Here is a 19505-nt window from a genome sequence, read left to right as displayed (position 1 = left end):
TAGATGTAAAATAAACTTTTGAAATAATTCAGGTAACCATTTTTTGAAATTTATGAAATGACACAAAATATTCACTATTTACCTAACCAGATAGTAAAATAAACTTGAAATTCACATTTTTATGTCCCATTTATGGGCATTATGTTTTCTGGTCTGTGCGTCCATTTAAATTTGTCTGTGCGTCCATTCGTTCAGCTTCAGGTTAAAGTTTTTGGTCAAGGTAGTATTTGATAAAGTTGAAGTCCAATCCACTTGAAACCTAGTACACATGTTCCTTATGGTATGATCTTTCTAATATTAATGCCAAATTAGAGATTCTACCCCATTTTCACGGTCCACTGAACATAGAAATGATTATGCGGATTGGGCATGTTGTACTTAGGACACATTGTTGTTATTAGTATCTTTACCAACATATCATTCAATATAAGTACTGGAATTTAACAAGATTTCAGAGCCATATAGAATTATAAATGAAAACTGATGGTTTTGTTTCAACAAACCTAAAAGCATTTTTCATTACAATAATTCCATAATTTTGAACTGAATATTTCTTACTATTGTTATAGGTTAATGATCTGACACCACAAGTAATTACTGCAGCCAGAGTACTATTTGCTAATCCTAACAATCAGGCTGCTATAGAACATTTTGATCAGATGAAGAATCGCTGGGCTGGTAACGTTGAGAGACTCAGAGCACTTGTTGATGAAGCTGTGGATACTCCTGCACTCATTAAGGCTGAAGGTATGTTATATATATCTAATCAGGGGCGGATCCAGCCATTTTAAAAGGGGTTCCAACTACTGTGGATTCATTTATTTTCGTGGGTACCAATTTTCGTGGATTATGGAAAACTTGCAAGTTCGTGGATATTTAATTTCGTGGTTTTGTCGAAGTCTACATACAAGCCTATAGAAAATCTGTTATTTGTTGAATACTTAATTTCGTGGTTCGCCAGACCCCACGAAAGCCACGAAAATTGGTATTCCTCGAATAATAATGAATCCACAGTACATGTCCCCATTTAAATGCATTAATCTTCCAAAAAAAAAGGAAGGGTTCCAACCGTGTCTTGTAGAAATAATTGATGGTGAATTTGGGTCATATCTTTGTTTATTTTTTATCTTTGAAAGTAGTCAAAGTGTTATTGTAATTTAGAACTTTTCAATAATGTGGTTTCATCTAAATTAGTTGATATCCATTTTTGTGGATTGATGATAAATTCTATTTTTGTGGATTTTAATTTCATTGATTTACAATATGTACTTCATTATGCATATAAATTTTCATAACTAATAATGAATCCAGCAATATGTTTTTAATATCATCTTAATTTTAAAACATAAATTTCATCCAAAATGAAAACAATGTATCTGTTATTAGGACATTGTATAATTTTGTTTTACAGAGGAAGGTATTTTAAGAGACACTGATCGGGTTGAAGAAGGTATTCGAGGAAAAGATCCACCAAAGATTGTGGCAAATGCTTCAAACATTGCCCGACGAGCCTACAGAGTATTACAAGTAGGAGAAAAGGAAGTAGAAAATAGTGAAGATCCTGCCTACATTGACAGGGTCAGAGACTCTGCAAATACACTCAGAGATAGTAAGTTTTATTTGCCTACATTGACAGGGTTAGAGACTCTGCAAATACACTGAAAGATAGTAAGTTTTATCACATTATATTCAAACATTAAGTTTGAGTGGATATGACTAAGTTAACTTGGCACAGTTATATCTGAATGCTTGTAAAAGATAGCTTTTTATGAACAGGTTTTGTTACCTGAACAGTTGGATTTCATGCTAAAGACAGGTCTGTTACTATAACAGTTGTATTTCATGCTAAAGACAGGTCCAGTTACCTGATCAGTTGGATTTTATGTTATAGACAGATTAACTTACCTGATTCCATTTTTATACGACCGCAAATTTTGAAAAAATTTTCGTCGTATATTGCTATCACGTTGGCGTCGTCGTCATCGTCGTCGTCGTCGTCCGAATACTTTTAGTTTTCGCACTCTAACTTTAGTAAAAGTGAATAGAAATCTATGAAATTTTAACACAAGGTTTATGACCATAAAAGGAAGGCTGGTATTGATTTTGGGAGTTTTGGTCCCAATATTTTAGGAATTAGGGGCCAAAAAGGGCCCAAATAAGCATCTTCTTGGTTTTCGCACTATAACTTTAGTTTAAGTTAATAGAAATCTATGAAATTTTGACACAAGGTTTATGACCACAAAAGAAAGGTTGGGATTGATTTTGGGAGTTTCGGTTTCAACAGTTAAGGAATAAGGGGCCAAAAAAGGGCCCAAATAAGCATTATTCTTGGTTTTCGCACAATAACTTTAGTTAAAGTAAATAGAAATCAATGAAATTTAAACACTATGTTTATGACCACAAAAGGAAGGTTGGTATTGATTTTGGGAGTTTCGGTCCCAACAGTTTAGGATTGAGGGGCCAAAAAGGGACCCTAATAAGCATTTTTCTTGGTTTTCGCACCATAGCGTTAGTATAAGTAAATAGAAATCTATGAAATTTAAACACAAGGTTTATGACTATAAAAGGAAGGTTGGTATTGATTTTTGGAGTTTTGGTCCCAACAGTTAAGGAAAAAGGGGCCCAAAGGGTCCAAAATTAAACTTTGTTTGATTTCATCAAAATTGAATAATTGGGGTTCTTTAATATGCCAAATCTAACTGTGTATGTAGATTCTTAATTTTTGGTCCCGTTTTCAAATTGGTCTACATTAAGGTCCAAAGGGTCCAAAATTAAACTTAGTTTGATTTTAACAAAAATTGAAACCTTGGGGTTCTTTGATATGCTGAATCTAAAAATGTACTTAGATTTTTGATTATTGGCCCAGTTTTCAAGTTGGCCCAAATCGAGGTCCAAAATTAAACATTGTTTGATTTCATCAAAAATTGAATAACTGGGGTTCTTTGATATGCCAAATCTAACTGTGTATGTAGATTCTTAATTTTTGGTCCAGTTTTAAAATTGGTCTAAATTAAAGTGCAAAGGGTCCAAAATTAAACTAAGTTTGATTTTAACAAAAATTAAATTCTTGGGCCTCTTTGATATGCTGAATCTAAACATGTACTTAGATTTTTGATTATGGGCCCAGTTTTCAAGTTGGTCCAAATCAGGATCTAAAATTATTATATTAAGTATTGTGCAATAGCAAGTCTTTTCAATTGCACAGTATTGTGCAATGGCAAGAAATATCTAATTTCACAATATTGTGAAATAGCAAAATTTTTTTAAATTAAGAGTTATCTTTCTTTCTCCAGTATAGTAAGCAAGAAATATCTGCAAGAATTTTTTTTAATTGGAGTTATCTTTCTTTTTCCAGAATCAACTTAAATCTTTGTTATATACAATATACAATGTATATTCACTTTTTACTACCAACTGATAAATTTAAATAATCTTTACCATTCAGTGATAACAAGCAGTTTTTTTACATCTTAATATTTTATGATGTATTTAAAGGAGTAGTAATTGTTGCAAACTCCATTAGAATATTTTAATTGAAACTAGTTTTGGAATAAGGGAAAGGGGGATGTGATTAAAAAAATTGGGTTCAATTTTTCTCATTTGAAATTTCATAAATAAAAAGAAAATTTCTTCAAACATTTTTTTGAGAGGATTAATATTCAACAGCATAGTGAATTTCTCTAAGAGAAAACAAAAATTTTAAGTTCATTTGAATACATTCATTCTGTGTCAGAACCCTATGCTGTGTCAACTATTTAATCACAATCCAAATTTAGAGCGGAATCCAGCTTGAATGTTGTGTCCATACTTGCCCCAACTGTTCAGGGTTCAAACTCTGCGGTCGTATAAAGCTACGCCCTGCGGAGCATCTGGTTAAGACTGGTAAAATAAGTAATTGTCATTGCAGTATGCTTACAACACTCCTACAAATATTTAAATCACTGTTGAATAGTATAAAATTGAGCTTTTTAAAATGTTTTCAGCCATAACACCAATGGTACAACATGCCAAGAACTTGTCCATGAACCCTGGGGATAGTAATGCTGCCACAAACTGGAGGAAAGCTAACCAAGCTGTGAGTTGTAGTTATTTTGTATATCATATGATATGGAGATCAGACAGAGGAAGTGGGGAAATATAAAAAACGTTATATTTATAAATTCAGCATGATTTGAAAATATATTTGGATAAGTTTTTCAAATAGGAAATTGTACATGTGAAGTACCCATAGTATGTTCAATTCTCTTTGTAGTTAAATGAAATTAAACTTTTTAGAAATAAAATAAAAAGGTAAAATGAAATTAAACTTATTAAGAAAAAAAGGTTACACAAGCAATATCTACAAATATTTTAAAATTGGCAGAAATAGATTTGTTATTATTTTAGAGTCATATCCCAACAAATCTGATGGCAAATTCCATTATATAGACAAGAAACATTGGCTAATGTGTAGCTATCTTGTAAATGAGAAATATCAGAAAGACAACTTTCCAGAAATCATGTGACACACAGTTAAATAATGTAAAATGATTGAAAGGCTAGCAAGTTTGAAAATTTTCATAAGGTCAGCAAAATTTCTTGTTTGACACCCAGTGAAACTTTGAAGTGATAATATCATGAAAATGTTAATTCAATTCGTGATATCTTGACACCAGAATCTTGTAAACTGTCAAAATCAAATTTTCAGTTGGGGTAAGGAGATATTTGATTTACATAAGAAAGTAGTCAACACTTTAAAAGTAATAAGAACAGAAAATAAACATCTGGCAGATGGTTTGGAATAATGTGTTAAGGATTTGAACTAAATTATTCTGAAATTTTTGAAAATACTCCCACTTCTCATTAATGCCTAAATTTAATTTACTTGTATAAGAAGAAATGATTTTCTCTTATCCTTGTGCAACATAACAATATTACAGTATTGATGATGATTTAATATGCAGTATATATTAGTGTTGGATAATCGGTTGAAATTACCAACCGATTATCTATTACAATCAGTTGACAGCAACCAACCGACTATCGGTTATAATCGCATCATAATACCTTGCCCTTTTTTAAATGAAATCATGCATTTAGTCTTATTGTACATGTCTAAATTATAAATGTGTATATTCCATATCATTGCAGAGTTTATATATTCATTTTTGATCTTTTGTTTCTTTTTAATATTCTGGGGTACTTAATTCATTTTTTTTGTAATTATAGATTAGATAATTATCTATTTATCAGTTAAAACAATGAATTAAAAAGAATCACGATTCATATCAAACATAATATTTTATCTCATATTATTACAACATTAATTACCAACAGTGACACCAACATTTCTAAATTTCAATGGTGTAACTCACAAAACAATTTCAATAACATAGCTGTATTAACATTTGAATGCTTCTAATCAAGAAAAAATATATAAAGTGCTTAACTTTAAGAAATTTAAAATTAACAGAAAAAAATAAAACAATGCATTTGCACTATAATATATATATGCAGTAGACAATGGGGATAAGGCAAATGTCTGTTAATTCATGTAGAATGCTATTTTTCACTTTTGTTATCATTAATTTCTGTACATTGTGTCATTCGTGCGTCTGAAGTTGTAATTGCAAGAATGCTGAATTATTACGTAGTTGAACCGTATCCGATTCGTGATTCCTATTTTCATAAATGGCGGACAAATTTCGGAAAATTTACAAAAATAAACGATGTTTGGCAAGCAATTTGGAAAGGAATATGACGTTTTTGATGCTACAAATGGATCAAACAATAATATCAGGCAATTTGAAACACGTTCTAATGAAGCAAAGACATTATTTTGTCTAAAATCTGAAATATTTGTACGCTCTCAAGGAACAAGTACCGGTATTTCATACAAAGTTATTAAGCTTAAATAACATTCCATCAATCTGCAAATATGTAAAGTCAATGCTTTTGTCACGTTCAGAAAGAAGGAAATTAGTTATGTCTTTAATTATAGGATGTTTGACATAGTTATTGTCATCGACTGATGTATTTTGTTTGACTGCGTATATAAAATGAGAACCGGATACGGACCGGAAGTTAATAAGCTAAAAGTCCGGACACTTTAACGACAATCGATTGAACAAAATCCCAATCGATTAGCGACATCGCCAGTCCCAACCAACTGATTTCCGACTTATTCCGATCATCGGAACAACACTAGTATATATAATGACTTTTGTATATACCATTTTACTGTCTGTTGGTCTGTTCACAAGTTGTAAACATGGTAAAGAATATTGGTTGAAGAAAGATTCCATTTGATATTGAACTTTTATTTAAGGTGGTCATTCAAGAGTTATGTGATTTTAACTGTTAGAAAATGTGCTTTATTTTTTGCAGTCAAATTTATTTGTAAATGTTATAAGTGTAGCATGTATGAATCATTTAGGATCTTGCTTGTCAATACAGGAAGATGCAAGAATTAAAAAAGAGATTAAGAATTGTATAACTCACTTTTCCTTTCAGTTGATAAATGGTGTTGCCGGTGTCAGGGATGCAGTGACTGTGAGTAGGGGAGAAGATATGTTCCCTCCCCCACCCCCTCCAGATATGTCTCAACTCAATATCAATGGTAAGTCTAAATTAAGTATTACAAGTCCCTTTTCATCATCAAATCTTCTCTCAACTCAATAACTCAATATCAATGGTGAGTTTAAATTAAGTATAACAAATCCCTCCTTACATAAAGTCTTCTCTCACTAATTATCAATGGTAAGTCTAAATTAGGTATAAGACCCTTCCTTTTCATCCATGATTTTTCTCAACACATTCAGCGAGGTATGTCTGTATCTTCTATAATTTCCAACTCAATATATTTCAATGGTAAGTCTAAATTCAGTATTTGAAATCCCTTTTTCTTCCATCCTTTTATCAACCTGTTTAATGTTTTGTGGCTGAATCCTCTATAATCTATCAACTCAATAGCAGTGTTGAGTCAAGAAAGTATCAACTTTCAATAACTTCAGATACAAAGAAATGGTTAGTCTATAATATTGGTCACACATTGAAATTAGCTACATCGCTTTATGAGTTTAAATGGAGTTTGCCTAATTATTAGCACAATTAGATGTTGTAAAAAGTTGAAACATTTCAATTCTGTATGAAAAGTAAAATACACTCAATGTGTTCAATAAGTTTAATGTTCACCTCAAATCCAACACCTTTTAACTTGAATAGATGATTTTCACAATTAGATTTTTATGAATATGGTCCAATTAACAATGAATTACTTCTAAAATCGTTAATTGATGAATTCCGAATCAACAAAACATGTATCTGATGTAAACAAGAAAAACTTTTGTTATCTAAAATTTGTCTTCTAAATATTTATTGAAATGGGGAAATCATCCTTATCACTGAAAATCTAGATAATAACTAAAAATGGCTATACTGTGAAATGGACACATGAATTTTAGATATTAACTTGGGAACTTTCAATCCATCTAACTGCTACAAACATTTATATTTCCCTGTAACAATATTTGAATGTTGTCATCCTGTTTAAGTAATGGATTTAAAATTGTTGTGAAACATGATCAGAAAGCTTGACAAAATGTACCGTCTTTTGTTGTAAATCTGTATGTATTCATATTAATATTATTGCTCATAGATGGCTTTACAGGAACAGGGAGGAGGACAATTTCTCCAATTTCTATTTCCGGTAATAATACTATAACTTTTTTTATTGCACAAATTACTTATTGGGCAGCTGTATAAATCCTGCTGAAATATTCAATATTTTGCCTTCCCAGAATTCTTTGCAGTTTTCAGCCATTGATGTATATTTTTATGTATTTAAATATTTTAGTTTTATGTATAGTTTATAATATATTTTATGTATAAATGTAGATAGTTATTTTGTTTTGATGTTGTAAACGTAGACTTGCAAGAATTTGGTGACATATGGAACGGCCAGAAACCAGTACAAGCTTCAGCAGTGCCTAGCACAGCATATAGTCCAAAACCCCCACCAGTAGCCCCTAAATCACCGAGGGTGATAGCTAGAGGTAGAATCCAAGCATGTGTACACTGAGTGCCACACCCCTTTTTTGTCTTAACAAACCACATTGTGTTCTTTAATTTATATGTTGTTCACAGTATAAGACATATTGTCCACATTGTAATTTTCTGTACATACATGTATACATATATGTTAGAGTCAAATCTATGTCTGGTCTTAAAATGGTTTCCTATCCTCAGATCTGTGTCATGTGACTTTACGACAATCAAATCTATAGCCTTTTGTTTTTTGCAATCCTTTTTCTTTATAAAGAAGATTTTTTGTGACATGACTTGACCTTGAACAAGCAAATATAGAATGTCTTAGGGTTAAAAAACTCAATCCTACTATACTCTGGCACTGTTGTTTAACAACACATTATTACAAACTGTTAAAAACCAATTGGAAAGAGCTAAACCCATCAAATGGACATAAAGCACACAATTAAATTAAGAAAAAAAAAAAAAAAATGAAAGACAAAACTATTTTTACTGTTCGGCCTTGAAGATGTTATTGACAAAACTCATTTCCTGAAGACGTCGACACGCAAGACTGCATGACTTGATAAAATGGACACAGATTTGAGAAAAGATAGGACATAGATTTGTGATATCTATGACGCAATGTAGACTAGAAAAAAAAGAAGACAAATGTTACTTTTACTATTTGGCCTTCAAGATGTTATTGACAAATCATATTTCCTGAAAGATGGTTTGAAAATTGTGACCTCAGCAAAAAATACAGTGCATGACTTGTTGAAGAGGATATATATAGTTTTGTGACGCCTTTAACACAAAATAGAAATGAAAAAAAAAAAAAAGAAAGAGACAAATTTATTTCACTGTTTGACCTTGAAGATGTTATTGACAAATATTTTTTTTGGGAGATGTTTTGAACATTGTGACTTCAACACATTATACAGTACATGACTTGTTGAAAAGGATATAGATTTGAGAAAAAAAAGGACATAGATTTGTGACGTCTATGACGTAATGAAATCAGACACAGATTTAAGATTTGCATAGATCTGAGGCTAACATATACATGTGAAGTGTATTACTTTGTAATTTAATTTCATATTAATATTCATGAATGACAAACTGATTTGCTAAGAAAATTAAAAAAAAGTTATTTGTTTATCATACATTAAGATACATATGAATTTTATTTCACTTTTTTTTTTTACATGTTATTTGAATGTCATTTCAACAATGAGTTAATATTGAAACAATATAAATTCTGTTTTCTATCAAAATGAAGATCAGTAAACATATCCTTTTTTGTCCAGGAGATGATATTCTACATTAAAGCATTGTGTGATGGCATGCCTTTATTTTTCATTAGGTGTTTTTGCATGTTTATGTTTTCTATTTAAAAAGACAGAAAGTTAGATTTAAATCTATCACTGTTTCTGCCTTCAGGTGTAAACAGTATCAATATTACAATTATATTCTTAGCTATACTTATAGATTGTTGTTGATCATCTAAAAGAGATTGCTTTTCTCACTTGAGCCAGTACGGCGAAAGTGAGAAAAGCTATCGAGTAGAGATGACCAATGATAATCTGTTTATCGCTATTTTACGTATGACGACGTTGATAATTTCATTGACAACTGGCATGTGCTTCCTTAGTTACTAGTGATAATTTTTCACTTAACTGTGCTGAGAAAAGAAATTATCAGTCAGTAAGATTAAAGGAAATTTTGTAAAATAGCGATAATAAGCTATACATTCTGTTATATGTTGTAAATTTATATCCTAGTACATCAGATTTCATTAAATTTTTATTTTGTTGAATTTCTCTCACAAAGATTGAGTTATATTTTCAAACCTTTCTTTTCAAATTTGATTATTAAGTACTTTGTAATTGTTATATATCTTATATAATATTGATTTATTTCAGTATAATATACATTTTTGCATGTGTGTTTTACAGAAAGTTTTTTTCACATATCTGTGAAATAAAACCTTAATCCAAAGTTTTATGATTGCCAAAATGTGTGATTATTATCTTCTCAGACAGGAGTAGATCCAGTTTGCCATAAATTGTTTTTAAACTATTTCAGACTCAATCACAAATAACCTTTCATAAGTTACAACACAAGGTCTCACAATAGAAACAGCTTGAACCTGAATTTAAGCTGACCAATTTAGTTACAACTTCTGATATTTTTGTAGACAGTTCTTGATCAAGATTAAAATGAATTGGACTGGTCTTGAAAATTTGATTATCAGATGATTGCTTTATGATGAAACAAGCTTTGAACTGAAATATTCTACCTGACCCATTCCATATTTCCATAATCATAACAGATTTTGATATGCAAAAGTGTTGCAGAACTTTTATTTTACATTTCAAACCTTAAATTCCATGCAGAATAAGACTCATTAAGATTTGATAATTAGATACAATCTTTCTTGGCAACGCAAAAAGATAGATGCAAGATTTGATAAAAGTACCGGATAAAGTGTGGATCAAGATAGCCTAAAGAATGTACCTAAGTGTAATTAAATAAATCAAGAATCTAAAATTTAGGCAAAATAGTTTACCCTGTATTGTATGGAAAAACACCAAGGAGTCAGAATATCAGACATAAATTCCAAAACCTCACCATAGTACATACAGTAGTTTCATTTTTGATACTGACTATTTATCATGTGGAATATCTAGACGAGCCCATTAGGGTGAGTTAAGATATCCCACATGATATAGTCAGTATCAAAAACGAAACTACCTATTATTCTGTTTATCGGTAATTATGACATCACACAGTGTATTGCCTAATATTTTCAGTGATACAGCCAGTACATAGATACTTGAAAATATTACGCAGTAAAATCAAAGGGAAAATATACGAATTACCGATAAATCCTTCAACTAGAAAAAATATGCATGTATCAGTTCCTTCTTGGTTCAATGCAGTGTTAATGTTTTTTTGTTTTTATGACTGTCATATAACCAATCACAGTAAACAAAGCCAATTGTAATTTGTTTTGTAAATGCACATTGAGAACTCAGTATTGTTAATTGTTGTGTTTCATTGTATAATCATTTCATGTTTACATCACACAGTTCCAGATCAGTTTGCCGATAGCCATTACACCATGGTTCCTCCAGAAGGTATTACATCCATTTATAGACACCCATTTATTTAGGTTCAGCTTCTTGATACAATTTATATCAAGTTACACATATATTTTCCATATTTTAGTTTCACATTATTTTAGTTTATAACATTTAGGTTTATTTATATGTAACATCAGCATGAAACTTATTTTAATTTCATTTTTATTTATTTTAAGAAAAATAAGATTTTTGTTTAGTTCGCCAAGTCCAGTTTTAATTTTTTTATTTGAATATTTTTGCATGTCAGATTATTAACAAGTCAGTAACAGCAACAACGTTATTAATTTAGCCATTTTAGAAATGAAATACTTCAGTAAATTAATTGAATTTTAATGACTAAATGACACTTAATAATAGCTAAGCACATACATATTGTATTGTAAAACTTGTACAAAAAGTGAATTGTCTTAGTACATTAAATAGATTACTATAGTTCAGCTTTATATATGGAATCATTTATTTATATTGTAACTTGTCCAAATTTTTTGTAGAGCATTGTATTTGTTTTAAAATGCACAACTCCATGTAATTATATGTTAAATAATATTGAATTGTTTCTAGGCAACTTATACTGCTTTCAATGTAAAGATTAGCACAATGTAATTGTATGTGTGTATTGTCAATTTTTTGCAGCTACAATGAGGCAAGAGAAGGGATATCAGGGGCAACATGCTGCCCCTCCTGTCCCCCCACCACCAGTTCCCCCACCCCCAAGGGATCCATATTATGGCTATTATGATGGTAGATATGGTTATAGAGTAGGTCATCTTGTGCATCTTGACCTTTTAACATTCCCATGTTCAAGAATTGTTTGTTATTCCACTAATAATGAAATTCCCTTTGAATTGTATAAATTATGTTGCAAGGAGTCAGTTGTAAAAATGGTTGTTACCAATTGAACACAATTTTAAAAATGATATGTTTTTGTTATTTTTGACATTGATATTTGTTTAAAAGTGCAATTACAAAAGTAAACTTGTTATTTATCTAAAGGTTATAAAGAGTTTTACGGTGAGAGTATGTGGGAAGATTTACGGTGAGAGTATGTGCGATGTTTTACGGTGAGAGTCACTGAGTATGTAGGATGTTTTATATAATACTATAGGTGACAAAAAATAGGTTAGCTTGTTAAATCTTTCTATAAACAATGTCATTTAAAGAAAAAAACAAGAGCTAGAAAATCCTTTTTTGGTAGACAGAACGCTCTGATTTGATTTTTTTACCTGATTTAATCATTATCCAGGGACCTCAATGGTTCAATAAAGTTGAATCAATATTTATTTAGATGAAAAGATACTAATTTTATAACTATAAATATTATATAACAGTAGTTTGTCAATAGACTTTATATGTTATAAATGGCCGAAACACGAACTACAATAATAAAAAAAGGGATTCTATAAGTTAAGGAACACAAAATGTAAACATATGTTTAAATTTGATCTACTATTGTAAATGGTTAAGGGTTAGGACCTGATACTGTACTGTCTTAAAAGCAAATTCTAGGCTTCCTATACAATAGTTAAGCACTTAAATTCTAGCTACAATTAGTCAATTATTATTTTTACATGAGCAGGTACTGTCCAATTGTTGACCCCACGAATAAAACTTGTTTATACTTAAACCTCATGTGCTGTTACTCAGTTAGTAAAATTCATAAATATATTTATAAATTGTGCATTATATAATTATCTGGTGGGTGAACATTTTTGTTTTTCTACCCGTGTTAATTTGTGTTAATTTATAGGCGTTGAAAATCTTTGAAATTTTATGAATTGGCTAATTATGTGAGAAATTGTAGGTGATGTGACAATTGATTTATTTTGAAAGTGTTCAATAATACTGTTGCTGAGATTGCAAAAAATGTCTGTTATACAACGATATCAATGAAGCCCAATAACTGCTACTTTTGAATGACTTAATAAGAATGAGTTAGCATGCCATTGATTTGTGACTTTATTGTTGTTGTTTTTTGAGAGAAACTTCTTTAAACTATTTTGTTATATATTGGGTTTGAAGATTTTAATTCAATTCAAAGAATAAACTTTAATACAAATGTAGAAGAAAAAATCTGAGCTATCAAATCACAATGAAAATTTTTTGAAGAATGATGCAGTTGTTTCTTCTGAAAATTCATCATATTTTGTAATTTAATCTACTGTCTGGTCCAGTATATAGACAATAACTGTTTAAATCTAGTGTGTTTAGGTATCAGCTGTTTTTGTATGAGCCTACAAAAAGGTGTAATGACTAATGTTAGCTTCAGTTAAGGAATAACAGTACTGTAGTTGAAGAGTTGCCACCGTCAATTGTAGATTTGACGGTCGCAAATGCAGTTTTACTGGCGACGCGGAGCGGAGACAGTAAAATGGAGATTTGCGACCGTCAAATAAAAATTGACGGTGGCAACTCTTCAACTACAGTACTGTTATTCCGATTCTAATGCATTACAAAAAGAAAAAAATACGATAAAACTTGAAAAAATGTCTAAATTTGTCAAATAAAAAAAAATCCGCGAAACTTTATGAATAATTTTGACACAAAGACGTCATGGCTAAACGTGACGTCATACAAACGAAAACTTACAAACTGGAGGTTATTTCGTTACCTGTACGCTTCAAATTTGGATAAAATTACATTAAAACGGCAAATTCGAGGTAGGTGTTGTTTTATTTGTGATTATATAGTAGTAATTGAACATTTGTTGATTCATCAATTCAAAATGACTGGTCTCTCCTTAGTTACGCCCGGTCAACTGTGGATTTGACGGCAACTGTTAGCCAATGAAAAAAATTGTTACATCCAAATTGCATTAGAATGAGCTATTATGTCTATTTCAAGCCAAGTACAAATACAGCTAATATTTAGAGACACTAAAAAGTAATTGACTCTATCCTGCAATCAAATTTGTACATTTTTTTCCATCCATCCCAATCTTTGAATTTGTTTTTGAAAAAAAATTACATGACTTTATCATGGGCCGTAATAAGGACCCCAAATTGAAATGTGAAATATACAGTAATTTGACATTATGGTTCGCTTGCAACAGAAGCAGCATACCACAAATCTTTGTTAGTAAGGATGAAAGGTTGATTGCAGTATAAATGTGTAAATAACTATAAGTTTCTCTCAAAAGCATGGCATGATATTTGGGCTTTTTAATGTAAACATAACTGGGACCAAGTGCAGAAATTATCCAGATTGTTCAATTAAAATAGCATTTCCTTATCCATAATGAAGTGAAGTTAGAAATACACATGATTTTGTGGTTTTGCCAAAGTCTGTGTTCAAGCCTGTACAAAATTTGCCATTTGTTAAACATTTAAATTTGTGGTAAACCTGTGTTCATGTAACTCACAAAAATTGGTATCTAACAAATAATAATAAATTATGTTTTATATACACCAATATCAACAAACTATGTAGTCTCATAATTGGGTGCGCTTGAGTGGAGGATGTCCTTGGTTTAAACTTGCTGCTTCTTGATGTATGTTGTTCATAACAACTTTGCATGATGTTTAAAGAAAGGTGTTTGGTTGAAATTAATTTTTGTTTAAATTTTGTGAATGTTTCGTTTTATACTTGAAGGCAAATATTGACACTTACTTATTATTTTTAACAGTAGAACATGTTATAGTGCATATAATGAATTCTTCCTTTCTCCCTCCCAAATCATAATTCTTCCATACTGCTAACTTTTCAGTTACTAGACAATATATTAGTAAATTAGTTTATACAGAGGAGTCAAAAACGTAACATAATATTATAAGGAAAATAACTGGTGGACCATTACATTATATATAGTATGAGATACAACATTACCTTTATAACAGTTGAAGGTTCAGCACATGTGTTTCTGCTATCCTTTTCATGAAAGGGTAAATCAGATGAATAATTCTAACATGCTACATATTGTAGGGACAGTAAAGAAAACTAAGTCCATATGCCTTCAGCACCTTCAATGGGCATTGGCTGTTAAATTCATGCCCATCTAAGAGATTCAAAATCAAATTTGATTTGCTGTAAATTAAGAAGTATCGAATGATAAGTACCCTCATTCTGATTATTGAAATATAGACCTGTTTGCACTTTGTTTAGAAATCACAATAATAAAACTGGCATTTTTTTCTATTCTTGAAAACTCCTAATAATAAATGCAAGCAATAATTTCTGAATTTACAGTATTCAGTACTTCAAAAGTTACATAAAAACAATACCACAATATATGGAATCTTATGCAGCTTTTGTATGTATATCTGTCTTCTAATTAACAAATGACATTGCCCATGAAAACTTGATGGACATTTACCCTGTTATAATGATATACAGACAGGTAGGCAAATACAACAAGTCAATTAGACAATTAGAAGTTCTGTTTGATCTCATTTCATAGAGGACTTGCAACCTGTCAAATTAATGGTTGCATGCATATCACCCAAATGAATTATAATTGGGCAAGACAGTAATATATGAGGGAAGAGTACATATAGTTTTAAAATTTAAACAAATTGGCTGCTAATAGCGATTTATTATTTTCAACTATATTTATTTTCATTTCAAGTTTTATTTGATGTTAATTTCTGTGAATTTTAGAATTATATTGGAGTATATTATATTTTAAACATGTACGGTATGTGATAGTAGTAAAATTGATAGTTTTGACAAATAAAATGCTCCGTAATTATTTTTGTTTTGTATTTATTTCTATTATGATTGGTGATAAGTCCTGGCTTATTATACCTTATCAGCCAGGGAATATTTTTTTAAATTTTATTATTTGACTAAAATGGACTGAAGTTGAACAGCATTTAATTGACAAATGATTGTTCATTTAATGTTAATTTCAGATGGGGATATACCACCTCGTCCACCACTGCCTCATGAGACTGCCCCTGCCAGACCCCCACCTCCTGATACAGATGATGAAGAAGATTTCCCTGTCCCACAGGCTAATCAACCCATCATGGTGAGTATTGCATATTACCTTACCTCCTATACATTTATAGGAATATCATTGGTTGAGAGTGACCATGTGGAGACTATATTTTATACGAGGTTAGTAGGCAGGGTTTATTTCAAAACAAGGTTAGTAACAGTGTTATGTCCCTTTATAAAAACAAAAGGATGTTGAGGAAATATCTGAAACGACGTTTCACCCAGACCACAGTCAAAGAAATTGAACGATTGAAATACATGCAGAAAACACATGATTTAAAAGCTAACAAGTTGTTATTGTTGGCATTTGTTTTGTATAGGCCAATGGCTGAACATATGTTGTCACTGACGGCCTTCTCAATATTTATTGTTTCTTTTACAAAAATCACATTTACAAATTTTCAATTTTGAAAAAAACACAGCTTTTTCACAAGACCTAAAATTTCAGATTAAAAAAAACCCAGAAAGATCATGAAACTTCTTTAATCATTATGTAATGATCATATATTGTTTCATGTTGTAGATGGCAGCACATGCCCTCCATATGGAGACAAAGCAGTGGTCAAGTAAAGATAATGAGATAATAGCTGCAGCCAAAAGAATGGCTCTCCTTATGGCCAAACTTAGTCAGTTGGTCAGGTAATACTTTATAGATCATGATTCAGGGATGAAGGGTTAAGGGTGTACCTTGGGGCATTGCATAATTATACTGTATGTATTTATCAAAACAGAAAAAGTTTAAGTTAAAAGTAAAAGTTAAGGTTAGAAGTAGAGTTGATTTCAAAATGTGTTTCATTAAGTAAAGAAGATTTATTTTGAGGTGTTTAAGACCTACACAACATTTTTAAATGCTCTGAGTTGAAAAGTAGGAACAAAGTTTTAATATCAGAAACTATGAATGAATATGCTCAGATGACATTGAAAATTCAGTACAAATTCAGGTGTAAGAGGAGATACTGGATATTGGGGCTCTCACATTCAAAAACAATTGCTAGACTGATATTTAATAATTATCTATGATTTATATCACACCATTTTAGTATGTACATGTACTTATACTCAAATATATATATAATTTTCAGTTGGGAAAGGTAAAGGTTAAATTGTTAGTCTTTAGCCTTCTTCAGTTCAGACATTTATCTACTATTAACATTTCTATTTGAAATGTCTCATTTAACATATATGCATTGAAACATCATAATTTCTTTGTTTCTTAGCTGTGGCACACATATCTTCTTCACTCAGATGAAAAATCATGATGCTTATCAAAGCCTGTTGTACTTCTATCGGTAAAACAAGAGTTAAAACCCAGACTGTTTGATCCTTCCAAACAAAGATCCTACAGATTTGCTACAAATTTAGCATTCACTTTGTGCCATTTCTACTGATAAAATCAGTATGCAGTGATTTGTTTACTTTTATATTCAAGAATCAATAATTTCGATGGGTCATCTCAGAATATTGAATAAAGATTGTTTAAATTCTATATAAATACCGGGTAATTCAGGTTGTAAGAAAATTTAAAATTTAAAATTACTATATGTAGATATTAAATCCAGGAAAGAGATTTGGACTCACAAAATTTATCAAAGTGTTAATATAATTTTTTTAATAAGAAATCAGCAAATGCAAATATTGATGATAACAATAAATTGATTCAGTATTGGTTAAATAGTTTTTGGGATACCCTGCTAAGGTAATCTATAAATACATTTTGTAATATTCTGTGTTGCATTTAAGGAATTAAAAATCCACCCTTTCAACTTTCAGGTAGACAGAAGTTTTGATTATTAAAAAAAGTGTTTTTCTCTTAGTCTTTCCCTTTGATTATGATTTTCCTTCCAGTCACAAACATTTTACCAGGAAACAGCACAAGTTGATACTCCTTATGAGCATGAAAACAAATACCCTGTAATTTATATTTTCTGAAGGCAATATTTTAAACAGTATATATCTTGATTAGTGTAAACGATGTATATAAGGCACACACCAATAGCATTGTGTAAAATCAGGTGCACAATCAGTATTTATATCTTACATGATAATATCTTTGTATGATAACTCAAACAAATATGGTATATACCTATCAACAGTTCTGGACCACAAATCTGAAAAGTAATTTCATCAACTATTAAATAATGCAGCAAAAATAACAAGTCATTTGTACACTTCAATGCAAAGACTCAACATTCTATCATCTTACTAATGCATGAAACACAATACTTGTTAAAACCTTAAATCAGTTGATCTGAGGGTCTGTGGTTCTGTAAATAACTAAATACATGAAAAATGTAAACAATATCTAAGCATGCTTGAGATGCAGAAAAAGTCTGTCAAATCTTAAAAATATTCAAATATATTCTTGTTAATTATGTAAAGACATTTTACATGCTTTAAAATGAATGGCAGAATGAAAATCTTTCATCTTAATATGTTATATCGATTATTTTATGATTGGCCATTTTCTTGAAATGTATATTAAACTTTCTTTCTGTCTTAGTCTGTTCTCAACTCTGGCTTTGCATAAAATGAAATTACAGTTAAAACATGCTAAAACATTAAGGCTATGAGAAGAAATTACTGTCATTTGAAATATAGAAATCTTAGAATGCATTTACTTTTAAAAAAATAATGTCACAGAAAAAATATTTGAAGAAGAAAAAGATTCATAAAGCTTTTCATGATGGAAATGTCCACTTTTATATTTGTACATTATATTTTATTTGAATTATATATCATAGGGTACCACTATATTTGTTTTTAATCATGTATCAGAGTGTAGCACATATCATTATTCCAATGTGAAATGTATCCTTTTATTACTTGTAATGATTATTATTGAAATAGTATCTAATGGAAGCATTGCATTATACAATAATTGACTGTATTTCTGTAGAGGTGAAGGTGGTTCTAAGAAGGATTTGATTGCCACAGCTAAGAATATAGCCGAGTCATCAACAGAGGTGGCCAAACTGGCACAGAAGTTAGCCGCTGAGTGTACAGATAAAAGGATGAGACTGGTAATATTATATATTCTACTGATGGTGCAAGGGCTTTATAACCAGTCAAGGTTGTTAAAAACTTCCATCATCATTTTCTATGTAAAAGCACAATCATATATCATGGTTGTTAATCTAACAAATTGTGTGAAATGACATTACTTCTTTTACTTATGAATCATAAAAGAGCAATATGTCAAGATGTTTATGAAATTTTGCATGCAACTAGCGATTGTTGAATTTCACCTTAATATTGACGAGGGAGGAGCTAGATAAGGCCATCTTTTCTGTACCTTATTGACAATTTGAATTTCAAAATGAAAGTATTTTAGATAATTTAAATAACATCCTTTGTTTAAGTTTATAATACCATTATATTTATATTTAAAAGCCAAATCTCAGAAGAATCTCTTAGTTT

General features: G+C 30.4%; 1 protein-coding gene across 8 annotated transcripts in view; it reads left to right on the top strand.

Moving 5' to 3' along the window:
• Positions 1 to 19505, top strand: part of LOC134685218 (vinculin-like) — a 48837-nt gene that overhangs the window by 18310 nt on the left and 11022 nt on the right. The window contains exons 14-23 of one of the 8 annotated variants that reach the window (XM_063544730.1): positions 570 to 747; positions 1412 to 1609; positions 3984 to 4075; positions 6493 to 6598; positions 7908 to 8033; positions 11100 to 11147; positions 11787 to 11894; positions 16001 to 16119; positions 16612 to 16727; positions 18985 to 19108. In XM_063544730.1, the coding sequence (XP_063400800.1) occupies positions 570 to 747; positions 1412 to 1609; positions 3984 to 4075; positions 6493 to 6598; positions 7908 to 8033; positions 11100 to 11147; positions 11787 to 11894; positions 16001 to 16119; positions 16612 to 16727; positions 18985 to 19108 (1215 nt within the window). Of the gene's footprint in view, positions 1 to 569; positions 748 to 1411; positions 1610 to 3983; positions 4076 to 6492; positions 6599 to 7907; positions 8034 to 11099; positions 11148 to 11786; positions 11895 to 16000; positions 16120 to 16611; positions 16728 to 17305; positions 17397 to 18984; positions 19109 to 19505 lie in introns of those variants that run through there. The other 7 variants (XM_063544737.1, XM_063544733.1, XM_063544731.1 and 4 more) reach the window with 7 other exon arrangements.

Source organism: Mytilus trossulus, chromosome 9 (assembly GCF_036588685.1).
Source record: "Mytilus trossulus isolate FHL-02 chromosome 9, PNRI_Mtr1.1.1.hap1, whole genome shotgun sequence".
Classification (NCBI taxonomy): Eukaryota; Metazoa; Mollusca; class Bivalvia; order Mytilida; family Mytilidae; genus Mytilus; species Mytilus trossulus.
Note: the sequence above shows the minus strand (reverse complement) of the source record. Positions and strands in the feature narration are given on the sequence as shown.